Source organism: Balaenoptera physalus (assembly GCF_965194825.1).
Source record: "Balaenoptera physalus genome assembly, chromosome: 8".
Lineage (NCBI taxonomy): Eukaryota > Metazoa > Chordata > Mammalia > Artiodactyla > Balaenopteridae > Balaenoptera > Balaenoptera physalus.
The window spans coordinates 7,004,190-7,029,909 of NC_138887.1; the positions used below are offsets into that span (position 1 = coordinate 7,004,190).

At 46.9% G+C, this 25,720-nt stretch overlaps 1 protein-coding gene across 22 annotated transcripts in view; it reads left to right on the forward strand.

The window, feature by feature from the left end:
* Window positions 1-25,720, forward strand: part of LOC309665353 (small ribosomal subunit protein uS3m) — a 182,265-nt gene that overhangs the window by 90,740 nt on the left and 65,805 nt on the right. For 13 of the 22 annotated variants that reach the window (XM_082471569.1, XM_082471580.1, XM_082471570.1 and 10 more), the window contains exon 5: window positions 6,338-6,399. The exons of 2 other annotated variants lie outside the window; for them this stretch is intronic. In XM_082471569.1, the coding sequence (XP_082327695.1) occupies window positions 6,338-6,399 (62 nt within the window). Of the gene's footprint in view, window positions 1-1,423; window positions 1,477-1,838; window positions 1,901-6,337; window positions 6,741-21,206; window positions 21,259-22,018; window positions 22,293-23,837; window positions 23,950-25,720 lie in introns of those variants that run through there. 7 more of the 22 variants (XM_082471589.1, XM_082471593.1, XM_082471573.1 and 4 more) reach the window with 7 other exon arrangements.

Consider the following 25,720-nt stretch of genomic DNA (forward strand, 5'->3'; position numbering starts at 1 on the left):
ATGCACTAAGAACCATAAAAGATATCCATACCTTTTCTGATGTTTATATCATTTAACCAGTAATCCACGTGAGTAAATCTGACCAACAGAAAAACACTTAATGTATAAGCAATGTGACCAAAAGAAACAACTCTAAATACACCAAAAAAAATTTCTATGTACAAAGTTATTCATCACAGTACGTTTGGAAATAACCTAAATATCCCTGAAGTATTTTGCATACATCTAAAAAATGGTTGCAAAGAGTTTTAAACACCTTGTAGAGGTATTTATGATATAATGTTGGATTATAAGGCAAGTTAAAAGTTGTTTATATAGTACAGCTTCAATTATGCAAATGAGCCTTTACAGAGATAGAGACTGGAAGAAAATTGAACAAAACAGCAATAATGGTCATATTTTGAAAACGGGACATATTTAATTTTTTAGGTCTAACCTGTTGGCATATCTATTTTTTTTTTTTAATGAAAATATATTCTGGGGGAAAACAAAGAAGGATTAAAGATGAGCTCAGGTCTTCCTAATGACCCGTAGCTCATCTATCATTCGTGACTGTATCTTAATCTTTCTTGGGCCTATTTATATGGTCAACCCCCATGACCTCCGGCTAATGAGTTCCTTACGTTGTCACTGCTGTGCAGAGGACGACTTCCTCTCCGCCTGAGTCTACCTTTTAAGACTGTAAGGAAGCCCTTGGGTCACATGATTGCTGTTGAATTAGCTGATTTGGGCAGCATCCATGCTCACAGCTGCCCAGAAACTTCTATAGGTCCCAAGCACGGCTGGTAGAATGTCTCTTAGGGTACCAACTGCAGGCATCTGGCAACATCCGGGAAGTTGGATATGTTTACACCCTACAGCCAGCGGATCCCCCATCGAGGAATATTCATCTGGTCTCTCGGTGCCTGGCCTGGCATTTGGAGAGGAACAGAGCAAAGAACCAAGAAAGGGGACGCGTATCAGGGTAGCACCTGTGAGGAGTGGCCAGGCCTAGGCCCAGTTCAGGTGGAGGGCGTGCCCGGTCCAGGTCCAGGAACGCCTTTCTGCTTTTTTTTTTTTTTTTGGGCTGCGCCGTGTGGCTTGTGGGATTTTACTTCCCCGACCAGGGATCGAACCCGGGCCCTCGGCAGTGAGAGTGCAGAGTCCTAACCACTGGACCACCAGGGAATTCCCAGGAATGCCTGTCTGTTTGATTCTGGAGGGTCCAGGGAGGAGGAGGAAAGATTCACCCGAACCTGGAGGTGATTTGTGGTTTGGGGTCGAGGCAGAGCAAGGGGGTGCCCCTTGGGGTGAGGGCGTAAATTTACGGAACCCCAGACACAGCCGGGCTATTCTCTCCAGCCAGGAAGTTGGAATAGCAAGGAAGTTGGTGGACTGCCTCCCAGTTACCCCCATATTCACTCAGGGCCTTTTGTTCCCCCAGTTCTGTTGTCAAACCCCGCCCTGCCTCTCCAGAGTTAGGATGCGTTTATGGCCAGCCCCGGCCCCGGGACGTGTCTGGTCCTTCTCTGCCTCATCTTCTGGATTCCCCTCCATGCTCTCTGCTTCGGATCTGCCCTGGAGGCCACAGGAAAGGAGGTGTCTGCGAGGGTCTCCGGGGGTGGCTTCAGAGCATCCAGCCCGTGCCTGGCCTTGCAGCTCCCAGCTCGGTCACCTGAGACCTGTAATTCTCACAACCAGCTTCTAGATTGTTCCTTTTACTGTCCCCTTGTTATTGAAGCTACCTTAAGTGTGTACCTGTTCTTTGCCACCAAAATTTCCCTAAACAAGCCTCCTTTGTTTTCATGAATTTCTCTGATGGCGGCTGCATGTTATTCTCTCCTCTTTGTCGTTTTCAGCTCTTCAGGATGCAAAATTCCTACTAAAAACCAAGAGAAATCCTTGACTAAACCATGAGCAAAAATATTTTAAATAAAGCATCTTCTCAGTCCCGTTCATACTGCCTCCACATGACAAATCTTGTGATCATGGGGCCCAGACTTGATGCAAGGCGCTGAGTCCAGGGACATGTGGTTGATGGATGGATCAACTGGGAGTGGCCCCTGGCCTTTGGTGTCCAGCTACTTTGTTCCCTGTCAAGCCACAGATGAGATTTAGAAGTATACTAAATAAATCAGATTCAATAACACTGAAAACAAAACCTTCCTGGTTGATATTACCAAGAACCATCAGATATCCAATTTCCTGGAGTGAATGTCTTATTGCACTAAGATGCCCAGTTCTTTCCTGACAAAGAAGAAAGTCAGATGGTCTTTAGGAGAAAATAAGGAGCCAGCCTGCTGCGGGAACAGAGAAAGGACCAAGAGGAGGGAGGTCATGGCAACAACCAATAAAGTGTTTGTGCTCTACTCAGTCCTCAGAGAAACCAAGGTGGGTTCCTGTCTGCATTGCACAGATAGGAAAAGAGAAGCCCAGAGAAGTTGAGTAACTTGCACACGGTCACACAGCAAGGAGGTGCTGGAGCTGGAATCTCAGACAGGAACGAGTGTCAATAAGAATTGAAACAACTGGAGAGAACCAGCCTGGGGCCCAGTGAGTCAGCACCAAACCCCAGGAGGGGACCCACTGAGCACTGCTTTGGTTACAGGGTCAAACAAGTCAGCTCCAAGGAGCATGGGGCTGGGAGGAGCTGCAGAGCTTCAGAGCTCCCCTCCTGCTACCCCGGAGCACCAGGCACAAATGGCAAGCTTGCCCCCCAGGGCTCAAGTCTCGTGACGCCACCTGGCCCCTCTCCTCTGTGGGCGTGTAACTTATCTCTGGGGACATCTCCAGCCAGGGACACCTATGCAGCCACTGTCCAAGTAGGTGCCTGGAAAACACAGGCTGAGCAGAAGCCCACAGCCTCCCTCTCGTGGTGACACCAGCCCTCATGCCAACCCTCCCCGTCCCGGCGATGTTTATTTTCTTTTTCTTTTTTTTTCTTTCTTTTTTTTTTTTTTTAATACTTCTTAAGGCCTTGACTTTTTTTTTTAATTAATTTATTTATTTATTTATTTATGGCTGTGTTGGGTCTTTGTTTCTGTGCGAGGGCTTTCTCCAGTTGTGGCAAGTGGGGGCCACTCTTCATCGTGGTGTGCGGGCCTCTCACTGTCGCGGCCTCTCTTGTTGCGGAGCACAGGCTCCAGACGCGCAGGCTCAGTAGTTGTGGCTCACGGGCCTAGTTGCTCGGCAGCATGTGGGATCTTCCCAGACCAGGGCTCGAACCCGTGTCCCCTGCATTGGCAGGCAGTTTCTCAACCACTGTGCCACCAGGGAAGCCCTCTGCGATGTTTAATTACATCCAGGCAGGGGGCCCGGCCAGTATGTCCAGGCTAAATTCACCTCATTGAAACACTCTCCTGAGAACCACAGAACCTGTGAGCCCTCGCTCGCTGTGGCTCGTCTAAGTGGCCCTACGTTTTAAAGGTGGAGGAGCCTTCAATGTGGGACAGCCTCGCCAGCCGTGGGTCTGGTTTTTGTGGCAGACGCCATGGCCACAGGCCACTGCTCTTACCCCAGGGGTATGTCTGCGGAGCCGTCTTTTGGGGAGGGGAATAGCACTGCCACTCTGGCCACTGTGCCAACCAGACGTCCCCCTTCCGACCTCAACCCCCGCTGTACATCACCACCAAAAGTCTTCCAAATGATGGAAGGCTGCTGGCATTGACCAGGCTGGCTGCTGCATCTGGAGCCATAAATATGACCACAGGGAGACAGGGAAAAGGAAAAGCAATAAATGTGGAGCCTGTGAAAGGGGAACCCCGCTTGGGGCAGGGAGAATCTTCAAACCTTAGCAGCTGGCTGTGGATGCCAGCCATCAGCTGCCCCAGGGCAGTCCTGGGGGCCCTGGTGAGGACCAGCCCTCTCCTCAGGAAGGGCTGGGGGTCCTTGAGAAGCTGCTGCTTCTCCTGCACACAGTGTAGAGTTGGGAGGCCCCCGAGCCAGCCGTGCATGGGCCCCTCTGAAGTTGAAAGGTTTTCTGAGTCTCGGGGCTCTCGTCACGGAGAAAGCAGCTACCAACTGGACGACTTCCCATTCCTTTCTGTCACCTGTGTCAGGACGTTAGGGAGAATGTCCCTCTTTGGCCCCAAGCATCCTTGTGAAATAGGCATCTGGCAGGGCCTGTGTCCTGTGGGGCTTTCATGACCAAGTCACTCGTTCCCCCCGAGCATGCGTGTGCCAGGCACCTGGGAGTCTGGAAACTTTTCCTGAGCCCGAACAGACAGGAATCCCTGTCCTGGAGGGGTTCCATGTCTGGGGGCGGGAGAGAGCCAGTAATACTAATCACAGGAAGACGGCATGGATGGCCTTTAGGAAGTGGAGATTACCATGGAGAAATGAAAACTGAGAAGAAAGCGACCCGGCCATGGGTGTGGAGGGAAGTGAAGTGACAGGTTCCCTAAGATGGTGAGAGAGGCCTCTGAGGTGGCGACATTTCAGAGACTTGAAGGAGGCAGGCCCAGGGCGAGGCCGGTCCTGTGGCTGGGGTCTCAGCAATAGGACACTGCAGGCAGAGGCCCGAGGGCCTGGGGAGACAGAAGACCAGCAGGGGGGCCGGAGTGGGGCAGGCCAAAGCAGGTGAAGGGGGGCTCAGATGGGAGGCTCAGGTTGGGGGTTTCATCTTTGCTCAGTGAGCCGGGACCACCGCTCCATCTGATGTTGGATTTAAACGGGGCTCTGACACACTTGTGGTTACCAAGGGGAGAAGGAGGGGGAGGGACAAGTTAGGGGTATGGGATTAAATACACACACTACTATATATAAAATAGGTAACCAACAAGGATCTACTGTATAGCACAGGAAATCATACCCAATATCTTACAATAACCTGTAATGGAATATAATCTGCAGAAAAACCCCTGAATCACTATGCTATGTATACCCGAAACTAATACAATATGGTAGATCAACTATACTTCAATCAGTCAATCAATAAAAGGAGCCGTGGAGCTGCTTGTGGGGCACAGAGCGAGGCGGTGGCAGGAGAGCCCGGAGGAGGATGTCAGGATGTGAGGGTGGGATGGCAGGGTCCAGCGTGGAAGGTGGCACCGTCCCTATGATCACCACCAGCTCAGTCAGGACAGTACGTCGTATAAGACAGAAATCTGGTTGATAGATACTCAAGTTCAGCCCTCGGTGTGAATGCCACCCAGCCTCGGGTGTATTGCTTGTGTGGTGAGGTCTTTTGTTCAAAACTTGTAAAACGTAGAGCCACTTGGAAGAGCCATACGACATTGCAGATGGAAGGAAACTCTGGGGTCCCTCTGTCCACTTCTCACTTAGCAGATGAGGGCAGTAAGACTCAGAGAGATGAACTGGTTTTTCTAAAGTCATACCGGTGATTCTCAAACTTGAATTTGTGTACATGTCACCTGGGGGGGTTTATTCAGACCCTGTGGATCTCGGGGGAGCATTGGAGGCTGGGGGGTCTTTGGGACCAGGAGGACAGAGGGGGTAAGGCCTGGGTGGGAGACAGACCATCCCCGTAGATACCAAGGACGTGACGGGGCCAGACTTCCTGTGAAGTGCTTTGAAAGCTGGGAAGATCATCACAGGAATGCATCCCAAGTCCAGGGGACTGGATTTGCACAGAAAGACCCCTCACGTGGGCCCTGACGAGGCCGGGGATGGGCGGTGCTCACGTCTGTAGCCTCAGCGTTTTCCTGGGGCCTGGAGAACAGAAGGAGATGGGAAGTGTGAGCGGTGGCATGAAGGAAAACTGAAAAGGCCCTCGAGGTTTTGTATTTCCCCGGAGGAGGGAGGGCTGACGGGCTCGCTCCCCAGTCCCCAGGACCACTCTCTGCCCACAGCGACCCGAGCCCCGTCTGTCCTGCTGTCGGATGATGACTGAGCCCGAGGACGACCCTCACCCCAGGCAAAGCGGAGAGGTTGGGGGTGGAGGTTGAGATCCCCCTGTGGGGAAGTCCAGCCTGCCTCCACCCTCTGTCTGGGGATGGACACGCCTCCTTGGCACCCAGTTTGCTCCCCACTCCTGCCCACGTCCTGTCTCGCAGCACTCACCGTCAGTACTCCCTCCCCCAGAAGTCAGCCCTGAGTCTGATAGGTCCTGCTGGGGACGTTATTTTAAATGGCTATCCTGGTGCAGTGATTTGGGGGCTCAGGAGAAATTGGGGGAAACGTCCTCCACATTTCTGCAGTCAGCAGAATAATGGTCCCCAAAGATGTCCACATCCATATTCCCACATGGGAATATGTGATCTTAACCTACGAAGGCACTCTGTGCTCTATCAGAAACAAGCAAATAAAAACACAGCAGATGGAAGCCACCAAATATAAATGACACGGGTAACCACGACACTGGTTGCCTTCCTTATCTCTACTCTCCCTTTTTTCATAGGTGCAGAATTACCATGTTGAGTGGAGGAGGGGAGCAAGGAGAGCCGCTGCCCTAACAACCAGGTATGGCCGTGCCACACAGCTCTGACCATGAGATACTAGGGGAATTTGCTGGGAGAGGTTTCTGGAATAGCTCCTCAAGAGGTGGACAGGGCGGGGCCCGGGTCCTCTTGGCCTATTTTCCCTTCCTCCTGCTTTTGGGCTGGAATATGGATTTGAGAGCTGGGCCTCCCGCAGCCATCTTGATCCATGAGATTCTGGTAAGCGGGGAGTCAGCCACGGGACAGAAAGCAGAGAAAGAGCAAAGGACCCCAGGCCCTGAATCACATAGCTTCTCTGAACACCCAGCCCCCAGACTGGTTCTGTGAAAAAGAAGAAAATAAACTCTTATCTTGTCTAAATTTTTTCTGGCCTCTGTTAATAGCAGCAAATTGTCATTCTAATTGATGGAGCTCGTACTGGAAATAGCATTGCACAGAAGTGTCTTAATAGGAAAACACTCAGGCTGTACTGAATGTGGTCTGTGCGATCCTATGGTGAAGTCTGGGGCCGCGGCAACCTCGGTGGGCCTTGCTTTCCTCATCTGCAGATTGCGCTGTTAGTGGGGTTGAGTGGGAGGGCTACTGTTACGCACTTAGGACTGTGTTTAAGATGCACCAGATATAATCAGTTATTTATATCGGAAATGGGATGACTAGTTAATGCTATGCTATATTGAAAAAGACAGAGAAAGATGCCCTATACTGAGAACAACAAAACAAAACATGAACAGGATGTACTAGAAATAACCTAGAAGCTCACAAGACACAAATGATTTGCTGGTGGATGGGCTGGCCTTGTCTCCACACATGCCACCACCCAGCTCTGCATTCTGCCTATGCAGGCGTGGGAGAGCTTCCTGCCCAGCAAGGCTGGCTGGCAGGGTCTGTGGCTGGCGACTTTCTCTGCATCCTGCCCATAGGTCAGCCTGTGTCCTGGGCCCACAGGGAGACGTGGCAGGGAGCCAAGTCCACTGGAAGGCATGAGGCCGGATGTTTCTTTTGCCTCTAAATGTGCTGTGTACACAGACCCCCGTCACCATTCAGATGCCCAGAACCGAGGCGACAGGTGACAAAGCTCTCTGTCTCCAGCCCAGACATCCCTCCCTGGCATGAGAAAGAGTGTGGCTGCCATGGCTTGGGCAGACAGGGGACCCAGAGCTCGTTCCCCTGGACCCAGTCACATGTTCACATCTCTGGCAGAGTTGATGTTATACAGTTAGTTCTTTAAGATTGAGAATTGGAGGTGGGAGGAGAAAAGAGAAGGCTCGCCAGAGCCAAGTCAGAGGAAGGGCGAAGGGGTAGGTTCGGTTGGATGGAGTTGCCGTACACTTTGGGAACCAGAGCCGTGCAGGGGAAGGGGCGTCACAACTTCTCAACACAGCCTGGGCTCCTGTGATTGGTAGCTGGCACCTGTACCCGCTTCCTGGGTGAGGGATAGCTCTTACCTGCCTTCCTGGCTGGAGGCGAGAGAATGCCTTTCTGAGCTTGCTGGTTCCTTTAAAGGCACAAATACCAGAGAAGGTGTAAAAAGCTGCCGAACCTCTACCTACTCTGAATCTCTGAGCTTCTTTCTGGTTTTCATGGTTTTCCCACAAATCTAATTTCTCACAGTTTCGAATTCATAGAGACTGGATTTAAGGGTGGGATGAGATCTTAGGCTTGCCTTGCCCACTCTGCTCCTATATACACTGCAGCAAATTTCTCGGTCCACATGGAAAGTAGATCTCGGGGTGCTGGTGAAAGCGGCCTCCAAGAAGTTCTACATGTGTGGACAGGGCAAAGCCTACAAGGAGGACTTTTGGGAGGCCAGGCTCCAGTCCAGGAGTAAGGGGTGGATCCACCAAGAATGGAGCTATAAGCGGCGGCCTCAGGCCCTCCTGTGTGGGCCACCCCAGACGTGCTGGGGGAGAGAGTAGGTGAGAGGCCGGAGAGAGCACAGCACACCAGGGAGAGGTTTTCTGCATGTTTCCTGTGGCATCCGTGGTCCTGTGTGCAAATCCTGCTCCCTTGGTGGTGAGCTGTGAGACCCAGGGGAAGGCACTGAAGCCGCTGAAGCATTTTTTTTTAATTGAGATATAATTGACATTAACATTATATTAGTTTCACGTGTACAACATAATGATTTGATATTTGTATATATTGTGAAATCAGTTCAATGGAATGACACATCATGTACCGTGAATAAGATCCTGCTGAAACAAGTTTATGTTCTATGTTTTATGTAAAAGAACATGACTCACTAAGTGACTTAAAATGCTTCAAATGTTTAAATCCAGACATAAACATATGGCTTTATTATTAACTTTGTGTATAGTCTTGTTAAAACATAAACTGAGGCATGTTAAAATTTTTAAGGGTTTATCTGAGCAAAAATCAATTTGATTTGGGAAATGGTTGGAAGCGCTGAGCAGAGGTTGGGGGGAGACGTACAGAAAGAAGGCGGAAGGAAAGCAAGGAGCTGACTGATGGCTGCAGCTTGAGGCCCAGGTGGCCGTGTGCGATTGTTTGCCCTTAGCGTTTTGATTCATAACCTTGAGGCATTTATTTATTTATAAATTATTTTTTTATTTTTTGGCTGCATTGGGTCTTCGTTGCTGCGCGCGGGCTTTCTCTAGTTGCGGCGAGCAGGGGCTACTCTTCGTTGCGGTGTGCGGGCTTCTCATCGCAGTGGCTTCTCTTGTTGTGGAGCACGGGCTCTAGGTGCTCGGGCTTCAGAAGTTGTGACTCGTGGGCTCTAGAGCGCAGGCTCAGTAGTTGTGGCGCACGGGCTTAGCAGCTCCACGGCATGTGGGATCTTCCCGGACCAGGGCTCGAACCCGTGTCGCCTGCATTGGCAGGCGGATTCTTAACCACTGCGCCACCAGGGAAGTCCCACCTTGAGGCATTTACAGCTTGGATTTTGGATTGCTGGCATGGGCTGCCGTGGCATTGGAGCCATCTCAGGCCATTCCCTCCATGTGTAGTTAATTGAGCAGTCCGTTACTAAATGATTTCCCTTATCAGTTGGCACCATTCATAAAGCTGCATTCCTGACATTTTTCAGGTCAGTTGTAAAACAGCAGAAACGTTAAGAATAGTTCAAGCATGTACTTTTGCTATAAATTAAACTGCGGTAACTGCATCATAGGTACATAGGGTTCTGACTTATTTCCCATACGTTTATTTGTAAATATCACTGTAGCTTTTGAGGGACATGATTCAACCCAAAGCAGCATCCCTCTGCAAGGCGGGCATGTTACAACCAGCACAGAAGCCTTTGGGGTGTAATTTCTTCCCGCCTCTGTAGGGAGCCTGCAGGGCATGAGGCTGGGAGGAAAGCTGACATTGCAGAAGGTCAGTTCCCTCTTAGGGTGTTTTTCCCCAGAGCCAGAGCAGCTTGGAAGCCAACGTTTCCTCGTGTGGAAGCTTCTCCTCAGGAGACGCCTTTAGCAGGAGCCCCATTTGGCTTGTGGAAATGGCTCCGAGCCCCTCTTGGCGTGGCTTCCCTACTGAGAAGGCCCAGGGCCTGGGCCTCAGTGTTGCTCCAGGGGCGCCAGGGCCGTTGGCAAAACAGACTAGGACGGGCCTGTTGCCAATGAGAGGCCAATGAAATACTCTCTAACACGCTAGAAAACCTCCTTGCAGGGAACTGGAAGAAATCTCTCTGCATTATGAATAATGAGAGACTGCAAAACAAGGGACATGGAATAGATAACCAAGGTATTAAAATAGGAACATGAATAAAAAATTGGGGAATGTTCAGATTTCATTGTTCATGAAGAGGTAGCAGATAAAGTGGGTCCGGGGCACCTTGCTGATTGCAGAGGAAGAACATGGGTGGGCATTTCTACACAGGTTTGGGGTGTATGGGCAGAGGTGATGATTGCATGTGTTAGACTCCAACTTTTAATAAAGCTTTCTGCAAATGTTTGCTCTCCATTTGGCTGTGCTTCTCCTTAGAACGTGCCTCTTACTTGGTGCCTCTTAGTTCCAAGATCTGGGGACTAGTTGTCAGTTTCAGGGCAACAGAAAAGCCCTTCTCATCATCCTATAACTATTACAAGAATCAGCTTCAAAGTTCATGTAATTCTGACAGTCATGCTAGTAACAAATCAAGGCTTTTAGCTGGGAGTATTTCTGTTTTAAAATGGGATTGGTTAAAGCTCTCTCCCTTCAGGAAGATAAAAGAAAGAAACTGGCCTTGACTCTGAATTTGTGAAAATGTACCAGGAAAAATTAGGTTGCAAAAATAAGTGTGCACCCACTGGGATGGCTACAATAATTATGATAACAAAAGGACAAAAACAAGTGTTGGCAAGAATGTAGAGAAATGGAAGACTTGTATGTTGCTGGTGGGATTGTAAAGTGAAACAGCTACTGTGGAAAACAGTCTGGTGGTTCTTCAAAATGTTTAACATAGAATTACCATACGACCTAGCAATTCCACTCCTAGGTATACCCCCAAGAGAACTGAAAATATATGCCCACACAAAAACATGTACACAAATGTTCTTTTTTTTTTTTTAATTCATTAGGTTTGTTTATTGCAATATCAGAGGTTTTTGAGGGTGTAAAGTTGTTTAAAATCTGTATTTTAAATAGTACAACATTTAAAAAAAATACTGAAATACAACAATGATGATACACATGTTTGCACAGAGTCTTACAGTTTTTCAAGACAGCTTTCCCTGTACCATCTCATTGAAAGTACTTACTATTTAAGCCTTGATTTCTAAAACTGATTTGAGGTGACACCATCTCAAAAATGCATGCATTGGGCTTCCCTGGTGGCACAGTGGTTGAGAATCTGCCTGCCAATGCAGGGGACACGGGTTCGAGCCCTGGTCTGGCAGGATCCCACATGCCGCGGAGCAACTAGGCCCGTGAGCCACAACTACTGAGCCTGTGCGTCTGGAGCCTGTGCTCCGCAACAAGAGAGGCCGCGATAGTGAGAGGCCCGCGCACCGCGATGAAGAGTGGTCCCCGCTTGCCGCAACTAGAGAAAGCCCTCGCACAGAAACGAAGACCCAACACAGCCATAAATAAATAAATTTAAAAAAAAATGCATGCGTTCCTCAAATACGTGTAAAGCGTAGCACTACATTCTGGGAGGCGAGATGAGGATCCTGATAGTCGATGGCTTTCATACAGCGTCTTTCCGCCACGGCTCCCGTCTTAGACAGCGCCAGGGTCGCTGTGCGGCCCTGTTTGCATCTGCGGAAATGAAGGAAGAGCTTTCCAGTGCTTGTCCCAGCGGCAGGGTCTGTCTGTACGCTCGGTTGCAACTCACAGCTGAATCACAGGCTTCCGGAGCAGGACGATGTCTTAGTGATGACTCGGTCCTGCCCTCTACTTGATGCATAGAAATCCTACTCCTTCCTCACTCCTGTCAGCCCATTTCTACTAAACGTTTATTCTTCTATTGTCCGGGAGTCCACTGCTTCATGAGGCAGCTCCACACTGGCTTTAAATGATGACTCATTGATAGAACACGGATTTCTCTCCTCACTCTTGAAATCTCAGGGATGATAGCTAAACCCTATTTCAAGGGAGAAATAGGGACAGTATCTCCTTCTATGTAAAGGCCTGTGGGTGAGTTACACAAATGTTCTTAGCAGTATTACTCATAATAGCCAAAAATGGAATCAACCCAAATGGCTGTCAGCTGATGAATGGCAAACAAAGTGGGGTCCATCCATACAATCAAATATTACGCAGCCATGAAAAGGAATGAAGTACTACCACCTGCCACACCATTGATGAGCCTTGAAAACCCTGTGCTAAGTGAGTGAAGCCAGATACAAAGGACCATATGTTGTATGATTCCATTTATATGAATAATTCAGAATAGGCAAATCCACAGAGACAGAAAGTAGATTAGTGGTTGCCACGGTATGGGGAAAAAATGAAATGAATCACTGTTCATGTGCCCAAGTTTTCATTTCGGAGTGATGAAAGTATTGTGTATCACAACTAACTAACTAACTAACTAACTAACTAAATGTCAGGGAGAACGAGGGTGCAGAAATCCTCTGTTTACTGAAGTGGGATAATCATATTCTAATCTGTAGAAAGGTAAACACCTTCACCCTGGAGCTTTTTTGTGAAATGAAGTGGATATGGCTCAAGGGGAGGTGGAAACCACAGCAATGCCAAATGTGAGATAGGCGAAGCTCCCATACATGGCTGGTGAAAGCTGCCATAACCACTTTGGAAAACTCTTGTGTAGTATCTACTAAATCTGAACATTATACATGCCCGAACCCAGAAATTTTATCCCCAGGTGAAAGACCAACAGAAATGCAAGCACATGTACATCAGAAAGCATACATACAAATGCTTATACTGGCTTCATTTGTTACAGCCAAAAATGAGGAAAAAGAAAACCTATATCCATTAACAGCAGAACAGGCAGACTGTGGTATCTTCATAACTGGAACATCACGTGATGAAATGAGTGAATTGATGCTACATGCCGTGTTGTAGATGAGTCTCACAGACACGAGTTCAACACACAGAAGCCTGGCCAAAGGCACCCCTAGTGCATGAATCCCATCGTACAAACTACAAAGACAAGCAGAATTCATTGATGTCATTGGAGTCAGGGCAGTGGCTACCTCTGGGAAGTAGGAGAAAGGGTAACAAGTGGGAGGAGGCATGAGAGGGCTCTGGGGTGCTGAGTGATAATGGTTAGGCATATGTTTATATACAGTCTGTGACCATGCTTCAAATGGTACACTCATGACTGGTGTGTTTTTCTGTTTTTTTGTGAAAATTCAATTTTTAAGCTAGAATTCAAACTCTAAAGAAAAGGAGCTTGATAATGAAATGCTTGGAACTACGATAAACTTTTTGTCAGTCTGGAGTTACAGTGTTTTGAAAACAGCATAAAGCCCGATGTTGCCCAGTCTCACAAAATTCAAAAATTTCTTCTGTAAAACTTTGTGTTTACCCCAACTTTGAGAACTAAAACATGTCTAGTATCATAAATAGCTACAACCACAACTATGAGTCCTTCATTTAAGTGGTCATTTTTAGTCTTAACATTTTTTTAAAGTCATGAGCACATCTGGATCTTCTAATCATAAAAAACTCCTTTGTAAAAAGTCTTTTAAAAGCCCTTCTTCCTCAGGAAAGGAATCAGATCTCTTTGTTGACTTTAACATTTGGAGAGAAGATATTGAGCTAAAAGTTCTTAATGTATCTAGGTATTTGATTTTGTTTTATAGCCTCATAATTCTCTTTACTGGTTCTCGACTCTCCTTAGCTTTTACTTTTAATATGTTCACTTGTGTTCATTGTAGGTTTGTGTATGCGTTTGTGTGTATAAGTGCATACATGTGTGTTTGTGTGTGGGCGCGGAGAAAGGGAGAAGAGGTTTAGAAAGCAATGGAGAGGGACTTCCCTGGTGGTGCATTGGTCAAGAATCCGCCTGCCAATGCAGGGGACATGAGTTTGAGCCCTGGTCCAGGAAGATCCCACATGCCACGGAGCAACTAAGGCCACGCGCCACAACTACTGAAGCCCGTGCACCTAGAGCCCGTGCTCTGCAACAAGAGAAGCCACCGCAATGAGAAGCCCGCGCACCATAACAAAGAGTAGCTCCCACTCGTTGCAACTAGAGAAAGCTCTCATGCAGCAACGAAGACCCAACACAACCAAAAATAAAATTAATTGATTAATTAATTTTAAAAAAAGCAATGGAGAGAGTGAGAGACTGAGAGAAAGAATTGGAATTAGTGAGAGAATATACGTAGAGTGCTTTGAAGCCATTATCTACAAAGTACTGCATTAATATCAATTATTACTTTCAAACTATTCAACACAATTTTTAGCATGACTGTTTGACATTTTAAGAAAAAGTCCTGTAGGATTTTAGTTTTTATTTTTTCACTACTTTTATACTTGCATATGCTGTTTGATTCTCTCAGCACATAAGCACTCCCTACTTCCTGACTTAGTCAAGAATTTCTGGATCCTGTGTTATAAACTGTTCCATGTGTTCTTAGGTTGGCTTGGGTGGGCATCCAAAAGTCTGGTGGAGAGTGACCATTGTCTTAGCCTGACAGTCAAAGTATTGCTTCTCTGGTCACCATACCTATAAGCGATACTTTCAGGTCAAATTTAGCTCAGAAAGTGTTTAACAAACACTTTCTTTTTTCATGCTAATACCTCATACCTTTTCCTCCTTTCTTTATGACTACAGTTCAATTTTTTAATGATCTGATTAAATTTCAGTTCATTGATTTGAAGCAAGTGCACAGCTTCTTGAGAAGCGCTTGGTCTGAGTCTTCTGTCATGTTCACATTTGTGCCATGTGTCCACTGCATGCTTCCCTCATAGCTCCATCCAGTGACTAAAATATCAGCACACACACATGCACACACACACGTGCACACACACGCACACACACACACACCAGGAGAATTCAGTTTCTGGAAAGATAGATTAGACACACATTTTTCTATTTTTTCTGCTAACACAACTAAAACCCCTGGGAATTATATATAACACAATATAAGAAGACACTGAAAGTAGACCAACTAGAGACCTCAGGACCTGAGGAATGACCTGGTGGTGAGTGCCCTGAGTTTTCTTCTTGTTTCATATATTCTATACCGGGAGCTGGAGGAGATAGGTGCACACAAAAACAAAAACAAGAGCTTACTCTTAATAGCCAAAGGACCTGGAATAGGCAAGACAGATTAGCAAAACAAACAAACAAAAAAACATTTTAAAGCAGCCATCATAGAAATGCTTCAATGAGCAATTATGAACACACTTGAAACAAATGAAAAAGATAGGGGAAAACAACTCAAATGACAGCAGATTTCTTATCACAAACTATGGAGACCGGAAGAAAGTGGCACAATATTTTTCAAGTGTTGAAATATCAACCCAGAATTCTACATCCAGGGAAAATGTCCTTCAGGAATAAAGGTGAAATAAAGGTATTTTCAAATGATGGAAAACTAAGAGACTTTGTCACCAACAGACCTACCTTACAAGTATGGCTAACAGAAGTTCTCTAAACAGAAAAGGAAAAAATAAGAGGAAGACTATTGGAATTTCATGAAGAAAGAAAGGATAATGGAAAGAGTAAAAATATAGGTAAATACAAAAGACTTTTCTTTTTCTCTTGAGTTTTCTAAATCGTGTAAGATTTAAAGGATAAACTGCAACAGTGGCTGATCTGGTTCTCAAAAAAAGTACATATGTGGCCCACATTATATTTCTCTTGAAGAGTGGTGTTCTACAAAATAAAATGTATAATATAGAAATTGTTAAAACAACAACCAAAAATTAATGAGGCAAAAGATAGAGTCCCAAGATCAAGATACATTCTCCCAGTTGTCTTTGTTCTATTACTCAGAAGTGGGTAGCAGACACTTAGGTGAGGTAGGATATGCTCACCTCCTGGTGTACATCTCTCTATTTTCTCCAAAAAGACATCATAGAAGAGGCTGTCAGCTGATTTATAGTCTCAGTTACATTATGTACAGCATGTCCTGTTTCAGTCTGTCACTCAGATAGGGAAATGAGAACTTTCAGATTCAGATAGACTCTAGATGGAAATACCAAATCATCTTCCCCTTTATTATTCCCATCCAAAAAAAAAAAAAATCCTGACAAAGCATTATATCTCAGGAAACTAAAATTTCCAACCAATAATCTTTCAGAATAAAAGAGAATTCCCCCTTACTGATGCATGGATAGAGTCTGAAAAATAACTGCAAGGCTAGAAGGGAGAACGTGGGAGAGGTCTCATCCCCCTTCACTGCATATCCCACTTCTAACACCCGGGCTACATCCACACAGAAATCCTGCAGTGTGCCCTGTGCAGGATGCAGGTTCAGACATAGTTATGATCGGACTTCTTCCCAGGTTCCTCCTTCTCAGATCTCTTCCTCTCCCACTGTCTCCAAGAGTGGATTTCCAGTATATCTCATGGGGCCTTACAATAATTCTTCAATGCAAACAGCTTTTTAAAAATGTGTTTTCCACAATAAATTTTGCCACTAAGGGCATGTGTAGAAGGAGAGGCAAGCAGGCATACAGAAAAACAGAGGGGTAAAGAGACACAGAGAGGATTTCACACAGGAGAACCATTGACGCTGACCATCTTTATCCCTGCACGTCTGTCCCATTTTAGGACGTTAACAGCGAGTTATAGTCAACCTCTCCAGAAATGAGTGACATTCACTGCAATAAGAACAGAAAAACAAGTTCATTACAAAAGCAATAGAAAGCTGGTTTCTGTGTTTAATGTCAAATAAGTTGACATTGCTTGCTTATTCTGAATATTGAGGAAATGTGAAATCTCCTTACACTTTTATAATAAGATTTCCTATTGTTAATCTATAACTAGTCCAGCAGAGCTTTAATTTCCTCCTAATAGGACATTTAAGAATTTACCAGGTTGTGGAGAGTTCAAAAGTGGTCAGGCTTTCGATCAAGAATTCCTAATTCAAATCCTGTTTTCTACTAGCTAACACACGCTAATGGGGGTCATTACATCTTTCCGAACCAGAACAGCACTGTGCAGGGTAATTGGCTTAGCCCTTCACCATCCGGCCAGAATGCCTTCATTTGGCCCAGGGCTGCAGACGTGCCTGACTGGATGTTAAATTGTGCACGGAAGAACAAACCCCTGCTTGGAAGCTGTTGGGTTGGCTTTACGAGCGAGGAGCAGTGTTCTCTAGCAAAATAATAAAATAAAATAAAATAAAATAGAATAAAATAATAAAATAAAATAAACCAAAAAACAGAACTGGTAGCAGCTCTGGTGCCAGCCAGTCTGGTTGGATAGTACCAGCCTCCTCCTGACTCCTCCCATCCCCACCTTCTTCAGGTCCCCACAGCTGGGTCCCTGACCTCCCCACTAACCTGCACTGAGGGGCACTAACTCTACAGGGCGTGACATTTTACTTTCTTCATCTCATTTGATCGTCCCAACCAGCCTATGAAGTGGTGGGACTGCCTGTTTACAGGTGAGAAACTGAGGCAGAGACACATTAAGTAACGTGCCAGAGGACACCAGGTTTTGTGTGGCACCAAAGCCCAGCCTCTTAACCAATGGGTGACACTGTCTATGCCTTGACACTTTTTTTAAACAACAGACATTTACCTCCCACAGTTCTGGAGTCTGGGAGTCCACGACCACGGTACCAGTAGGGTTGGTCCTGGTGAGACCCCTCTTCCTGGTTTGCAGATGGCCACCTTCTCACTGTGTCTTCACATGGTGGAGAGAAAGATCACCTCTCTGTGCCTCTTCTTATAAGGGCATTTAACACTTTCTTTTTATTTGACTTTTGATTATACCATCTCTCAATGCTGCCTGTTGGCATAATGCCCACGTGTAATTCAGTAAAGGTAACTGTTCTATAAGGGGTCAAATCAATGCATGTGAAATACAGGCTTCCCTGCTCTGGATTAATCGACACTTGAAATAGAGATGGTTCAGAAGAAACAGACTTTCATGCCATCCTCCACGAACCCCCATCTTTAGTGTTCATAGCAGAACTTTTGATGAGAATGGGACAGCAATGGGCTTCTGGCTCTATTCCTGGGTACAGTGTGTTTTGCAGATTAAGGGCAGATTCATAAGCAGATTCATCATTTAAGAGGGGTTGAGTGGACATCCCTGGTGGAAATGGACACACTGCAGAATGGAGAACCTTCCCCTCTCTGCTGAGCAAGTCAAAGAAAGAATCCTTGACACATGGGGGCTCCTAATAATGATATAGTAAGCAAACAAAAATGGTTCTGTGTCAGCTCAACAAACTATCAGCTGAACTCTCAGGGCTTCTCCAGAGAAACAGAACCAATAGGATATAGATATATAGAGAGAGATATAGATATATGGAGAGAGAGGGATTTGGGGGGCTTGGTTCACACAGTTGTGGAGTGTGGAGGAGGATGGCAAGTCCAAAATCTGCAGGGCACACCATCAGGCTAGAGACACAGCAAGAGTCGATGGTGCAGTTCAAGTTGAAGGACGCCTGGAGGCAGAATTCCCTTTGCTCAAGGGATATCAGTCTTTTTCTCTTAAGTCCTTCAACTGATGGGATGAGGCCCACCGTTTAAGAGGATCATCTGCTTTACTCAGTGTCTACTGATTTAAAAATACTTTGACAGCAACATCTAGAATCATGTTTGATCAAATATCTGGGTACCACAGTCCATGAAATCAGCCATCACACTCTCCAATCAGATACAAGTGTGTCCCCACAGTGACATCAAGGTGTCAGGACCCAGGGGATTCAGGGTTTGGGCCTCCTTCAAGGGCAAATTTGTTCTTAAATTTCCTCATTTTTAAAAATTGGAGTATAGTTGCTTTACAGTGTTGTGTTAGTTTCTTCTGTACAGCATAGTGAATCAGCCACACATATACATAGATCCCCTCTTCCTTGGATTTCCTTCCCATTTAGGTCACCACAGAGCATTGAGTAGAGTTCCCTGTGCTATAGAGTCGGTTCTCATTAGTTATCTATTTCATACATAGTAGTGTATATATGTTAATCCCAATCTCCCAATCCATCCCACCCCCATATATCTTCACCTATACCATTTTTCTAGATTCCACATATATGCATTAATATACGATATTTGTTTTTCTCTTTCTGACTTACTTCACTCTGTATGACAGTCTCTAGGTCCATCCACATTTCTGCAAATGGCACAGTTTCATTCCTTTTTACGGCTGAGTAATATTCCATTGTACATATGTACCACATCTTCTTTATCCATTCCTCTGTTGATGGACATTTAGGTTGCTTCCATGTCCTGGCTATTGTAAATAGTGCTGCAAGGAACATTGGGGTGCATGTATCTTTTTGAATCATGGTTTTCTACAGGTATATGCCCAAGAGTGGGATTGCTGGCTCATATGGTAGTTCTATTTTTAGTTTTGTAAGGAACCTCCATACTGTTCTCAAACTCTTCCAAAAAATTGCAGAGGGAGGAACACTTCCAAACTCATTCTATGAGGCCACCATCACCCTGATACTAAAACCAGACAAAGATCACAAAAAAAGAAAATTATAGATCAATATCACTGATGAACATAGACACAAAAATCCTCAACAAAATACTAGTAAACAGAATCCAGCAACACATTAAAAGGATCAGATTGAAGAAGAAAAACCATATGATCATCTCAATAGATGCAGAAAAAGCTTTTGACAAAATTCAACACCCATCTATGATAAAAACTCTCCAGAAAGTGAGCATTGAGGGAAACTACCTCAACATAATAAAGGCCATATATGACAAACCCACAGCAAACATCATTCTCAGTGGTGAAAAACCAAAAGCATTTCCTCTAGGAACAAGACAAGGATGTCCACTCTTGCCACTATTATTCAACATAGTTTTGGAAGCCCTAGCCATGGCAATCAGAGAAGAAAAAGAAATAAAAGGAATCCAAATTGGAAAAGAAGTAAAACTGTCCCTGTTTGCAGATGACATGATACTATACATAGAAAATCCTAAAGATGCCACCAGAAAACTTCTAGAGCTAATCAATGGATTTGGTAAAGTTGCAGGATACAAAATTAATGCACAGAAATCTCTTGCATTCCTATACACTAACCACAAAAGATCAGAAAGAGAAATTAAGGAAACAATCCCATTCACCATTGCAACAAAAAGAATAAAATACCTAGGAATAAACCTACCTAAGGAGACCAAAAGACCTGTACTCAGAAAACTATAAGATCTTGATGAAAGAAGTCAAAGACAACACAAACAGATGGAGAGATATACCATGTTCTTGGATTGCAAGAATCAATATTGTCACAATGACTATACTACCCAAAGCAATCTAAAGATTCAATGCAATCCCTATCAAATTACCAATGGTATTTTTCACAGAATTAGAACAAAAAATGTTGCAATTTGTATGGAAACACAAAAGACCCTGAACAGCAAAAGCAATCTTGAGAAAGAAAAATGGAGCTGAAGGGATCAAGCTTCCTGACTTCAGACTATACTACAAAGCTACAGTAACCAAGAATATATGGTACTGACACAAAAACAGAAATATACATCAATGGAACAGGATAAAAAGCCCAGAGATAAACCCACCCACCTGTGGTCACCTTATCTTTGGTAAAGGAAGCAAGAGTATACAATGGAGAAAAGACAGCCTCTTCAATAAGTGGTGCTGGGAAAACTGGACAGCTACATGTAAAAGAATGAAACTAGAACACTCCCTAACACCATACACAAAAATAAATTCACAGTGGATTAAAGGCCAAAATGTAAGGCCGGACACTGTAAAACTCATAGAGAAAAACACAGGCAGACACTGTTTGACATAAATTGCAGCAAGATCTTCTTTGACCCATCTCCTAGAGTAATGAAAATGAAGACAAAAATAAACAAATGGGACCTAATAAAATTTAAAAGCTTTTGCACAGCAAAGGAAACCATAAATAAAACAAAAAGACAACCCTCAGAATGGGACGAAAAATTTGCAAACAAAGAAACTGACAAGGAATTAATCTCCAAAATATACAAACAGCTCATGCAGCTCAATATCAAACAAAAGAAACAACCCAATCAAAAAATGGGCAGAAAATCTAAACAGACATTTCTCCAAAGAAGACATACAGATGGACAACACATGAAAAGATGCTCAACATCACTAATTATTAGAGAAATGCAAATCAAAACTACAATGAGGAATCACTTCACACCGGTCAGAATGGTCATCATCAAAAAATCTACATACAATAAATGGTGCAGACGGTGTGGGGAAAAGGGAACCCTTCTACACTGTTGGCGGGAATGTAAATTGATTCAGCCACTATGGAGAAATTTCCTGATTTTGGTTCATTCTTTCAGGCCGTCTCTGGGCAGGAGGGTGTGCCAGCAGCGCTGAGAGAGGGCTGCCTGGCGCCCGTGAGCATCGCTGAGGCAGTGAGCTTCCCACCTGCCTGCAGGATTGCCACCCTCCCTGCCCCTCCTTCTTCCCAGTGGGAATCTCAGTGCCGGAGCATCTCGACAACGTCAGATTCCAGAGTCGTGTTCAGGGATTCCCCCAGAGCCCTTGTGGTTTGCCCTGACACCCTGGGTTGACACCCAGGATTCTCCCTTCTAACGTTTACTCGTTTATCCTCATACTTCTCTGCTTTGTAGCCAGGCACTGCCATTTAAGCTTCCTCTGCAAATTCGGAGGTAAACACTGGGCAGATCTGGACCTAGATCCCGTTGTTCTCCTAGGCTAACGTGCCCCTTTTGTCCGTCACTAGATCAAAGGGAGGGTAGAAAGTAAGGTTTGGGTTTTTTAAATTTTATCCATGCGTAGAAACTTGCTTGTGTCAAAGTTTCAGGTTACCTGCATTCTGAGGAGCATTGTAAGAATCCTGATGACCTGGTCTCTAGATGTTTTGAATAGCATTCTTTCCCAGGACTGGGGCGGGGCCACCCTGGGTTGGGGGCTCACAGACTTTTTAAACAGATGGGCTTTGCTGGGTTTTGACTCAGCCTCGCCAGCTGCTCTGGGGCGTGAGGCGCCGTGTACGGAGCGGGTGTGTGCAGTTCTTTATCAAGGGGGCAGGCCATTTCCGACCATATCTGACCTGGCCCTCCACTTCATGCTGTTCAACCTGCTTCTAGTTCTTTCCTCTCCTCTCCCTTCTCTCCTGACCCACTAGGCAACGTCATGCCACACCTCAAAAGACCAACGCCCAAGCCACAGCACCAGGAATGCAGCTTTTCCAACCCCGCTGCTCGGGGCTGAGTCCGTGGCCACCTTGTCTTATAGGGACCAGAGTAAGTGTCATCTCACTTCCTGACCACAGAGCCCTTGAGGGCAAGACTGAGATGCTCTTGGAGACACCCGTAAACAGGGGAGGGGTGAACCCACGAAAGCAAGAACAGATGACAGAAGGACATGGGATTCTTGTCCCTTAAGGGTCTGGCAGTTTTCTAACGGCTTTTGCACCCACTAGCCCATCTCCTGGATGACACAGCCAAGGCCACCTCTACTTGACCAGGATTCACCAACAGAAGCCAAGTCCATGGGGTCCACATACATGTGGAATCATGGGGCGGTTTAGAGTCAGGAAGCTGTCCTGTATCTGGGGCACAAGGTGACCACAGAGATGACAGAAGTAAAGCCCAGAGCTTGGGAAGATGTGCACCAGCCATGTGTCTGAGCAGGAATATTAGCAGGTCCACAGCCTTTGCCAAGTGTGATGCCAGTCTCTCGCAGCTGAACTCCCGCCACACCCAGCAGCTTGAGATCAGCCATGTGCCACGCTGCGGGGACCCTTCCACTGAAGCTCACTCGCTTACCCTCTGTGTTCCCACCTCCACTGCCAGGACCCCTCTTCTTCCACAGCCCACATCAGGACCTGCTCCCTGCAACCCTCTGGGCAGTCATGTAGTCCTTCAGATTTCCATCACAGGTTCATAATCACTGTGCAATGTCAGCAATTATGTATTTCAATCTACGCTCAAATTCTGTATCGCTTCTCTTTTCCCAGCACAGAATAAATGAAAATTAGAGAAAAGTTTTAAAATTAACTTTTGGGTTGGGAGGTCTTGGCCTTTGCATCAAAACACACCCAGCATCGCCGCAGTGTGATGGGGTGTTTCAGAGACAGGATTTCACAGGGAAGAACCAGTGGAGGGGAGGAGGGCAGAGTTCGCGAAAAGGGGAGGGAAACGCATAGTAACTCAGTCAGTCGTTTAATCCAATCTGCCGGGCTAAATTTTATTATTGTCACTTTGCAACTGATGAGACTGAGGCTTGGAGAGGTCTCATAGATTTTGTAAGGACTTCAAGGTGGACGGGTGGCTGGACTTGGACCCAGGTCTACCTGGCTCCCGGGCAGCTCCTCTTCCCAAGCACCAGGCTCCTGGGGCGGGGGAGGAGCGTAGGGCTCTTGTTTGTTTCCAAAACTATGTTGAATAATAGTGGCAAGAGTGGATATCCTTGTCTTGTTCCTAGAGGAAATGCTTTCAGATGTTCCAGGTGCACAAGAAATGTTGACTGTTTCCACCATCCTGACAGAAACGTCACAGAGCAAGAAGGCAGCTGAGCGGGGGCGGGCAGGGAGGGTGGGTGGTCTGATCTGATGTCAGGAGTCGGCGTAGCAAGAAGCCTTCTCCTTGGCCCATTCCCGTGAGTTCCTCCCAAACACAAGAACAGATTCTCTGCAGATGGAGACCCTCTTGGGCCAGGCTGCTGCAACCGGGCCCCTTCCCAGAAGAGACCAACCAGGGCCCGGGAAGGAGCAGCTCCCACCCCAGCCCTAGTGAGAGCAGTGCAGAAAAAGCCCTGTTGGGAGGGGCCAGGGCCAGGGAGGGAGCAGACATGCAGCGGGGCCATCTCTTTTCTTCTCTTGGTTCCTCTCTCCTTGGAAGGCCCAGAAAGACTTGTATGTGTATAGACAGGTCCACAGGGCTGGGGTGGGGCTCAGCACTGTCCTACACCATGGGGGATCATTCCTCCATCCAATCTCTCAGTCGACATGGAGAGCCTCCCCTGAGCTGGCCCCCGGGAACAGAATGGCCCAGGGCGTTAGGATTCAGTGCTGTGTGTGTCAGAGACGTCTAACCCTCACAGTATCTCAGTAAGGTGAGTGCTAGTAACTCAAATTTCAAATTAGTAAAGGAATTTTTGGACGGGTTGAGTAACTTGCCCACAGACACACAGTGATGCAGACCAGTGGCTCTCAGCTGGGAGCGATTTTGCCCTGAACAGGACATTTGGCAAGCTCTGGAGTCATTTGGGGCTGTCATAACTGCACTTACTACTGGTGTCTCGTGGGGAGAGGCCATAGATGCTGCTAACCATCCCACGAGGCACAGGACAGCTCCCGAAGCAAATACTTATCCGGCCCCTGACGTCAGCAGAGCCAAGGTGGCAACGTCACTGGTGCTTGCCTACACCCCACTCTCCCCTCCAGGGCTCAGGAAACTCTGCACCCCCAGGCCCCTTGCAATTAGATGGGGCACACGGCTACTGAGCTGTGAGAGGAAGTGTGTGTGCCACTTCTGGGTCGGAGCATACACATGGGTGTGGAAGATCTCCACGTACATCCCCACGCTGCTGTGAAGGCAAAGGTGACCTCCTCTGGAGGTGGCCGAGCCAGGACACAGAAGCAGCCTGCAGGGCTGGGCCCCCGCACGGGGACAGCTGCCCTGTGAAGTCACAGGCCCACACAAGATTTTGCGTACATGAAAAATAAACTTCTGCTGTGTAAACCTACTGAGATTGGGGGGATGTTTGTTACCACAGCAAAGCCCAGCTCAGCCTGGCTAATACACATGCTGGTGAAGACTGGACCACGATTCCAGGCCAGGCTCCAAGCTTCAGGTTCCTCATCCACCAAAGGGAGGCTGTGAGGATTAAGTGGGGCAACGCCTGTGGAGAGCACAGCTTGGTGCTAACACGGGGTCGGACAAATGCATGCTAGCCGCTATTTCTCCAAAGCCCCAGCTCTGGGTGCCTTGTCTCCAGGTGGCCCCGACACTGTCCACAGGCCAGCGTCCTGGCCATTGCTACCATCTGCGCACAGCGAGGAAAGACGGTGAGCGCCCACGGCCCAGATGGGGCCAGGTTTGGGGCGAAGCCTTGGGAAGGAGGCAGCAGGGCACGTCCTACGCCAGCGCCAGCACTCAGTGAGAGTGATGAGGACCGCCGGCCCTCATCTTCATCTTCCCGTAAACGCTGCACCGCATGAAAGAAAAGGATTTCAGATTACTGGGGCCAGTATTTAATTATCGTGATTTATTAACACTAAGTACATACAGCAGTCCCCTGGACATGACAGCCCTCGTTCCCCAGCGAGTCTGGGAGTCTGGTTGGACTCCTGCCGCATCCTGCACAATTCTTCTCATTATCATTATCCTGATTATTTACAACAGCCCAGCCACTGGAGAGAAGGGCAATTGCTGTCAAGTTCACAGCAAGTTCAAGGATTGGCCAGGAGGCCTTGTGAGCAGCGATGAAAATCAGAGAAGTGCTGGTGGTTGGGAAAAGGGGACCCGGTGTCTTGAGGGTCTCCAGAAGCCTTGGCTCCATGGGCAGGAGGGTAAACATGAAGTCAGGGAATAAAGGGGTCTACCGATGGAAAGGTGGGCTAGAGCAAACCCTCCCCTCCCCCTCCCCCTCCCCTCCCCCTCCCCTCCCCCTCCCCCTCCCCCTCCCCTCCCCTCCCCTCCCCTCCTCCTCCCCCTCCCCTCCTCCCCTCCTCCCCCTCAATCCTTGTGTTCTTAGAATAGTCTTTTTTTTTTTTTTGGCTGTGTTGGGTCTTCGTTGCTGTGCGCGGGCTTTCTCTAGTTTCGGTGAGCGGGGGCTACTCTTTGTTGCGGTGCGCAGGCTTCTCAGTGTGGTGGCTTCTCTT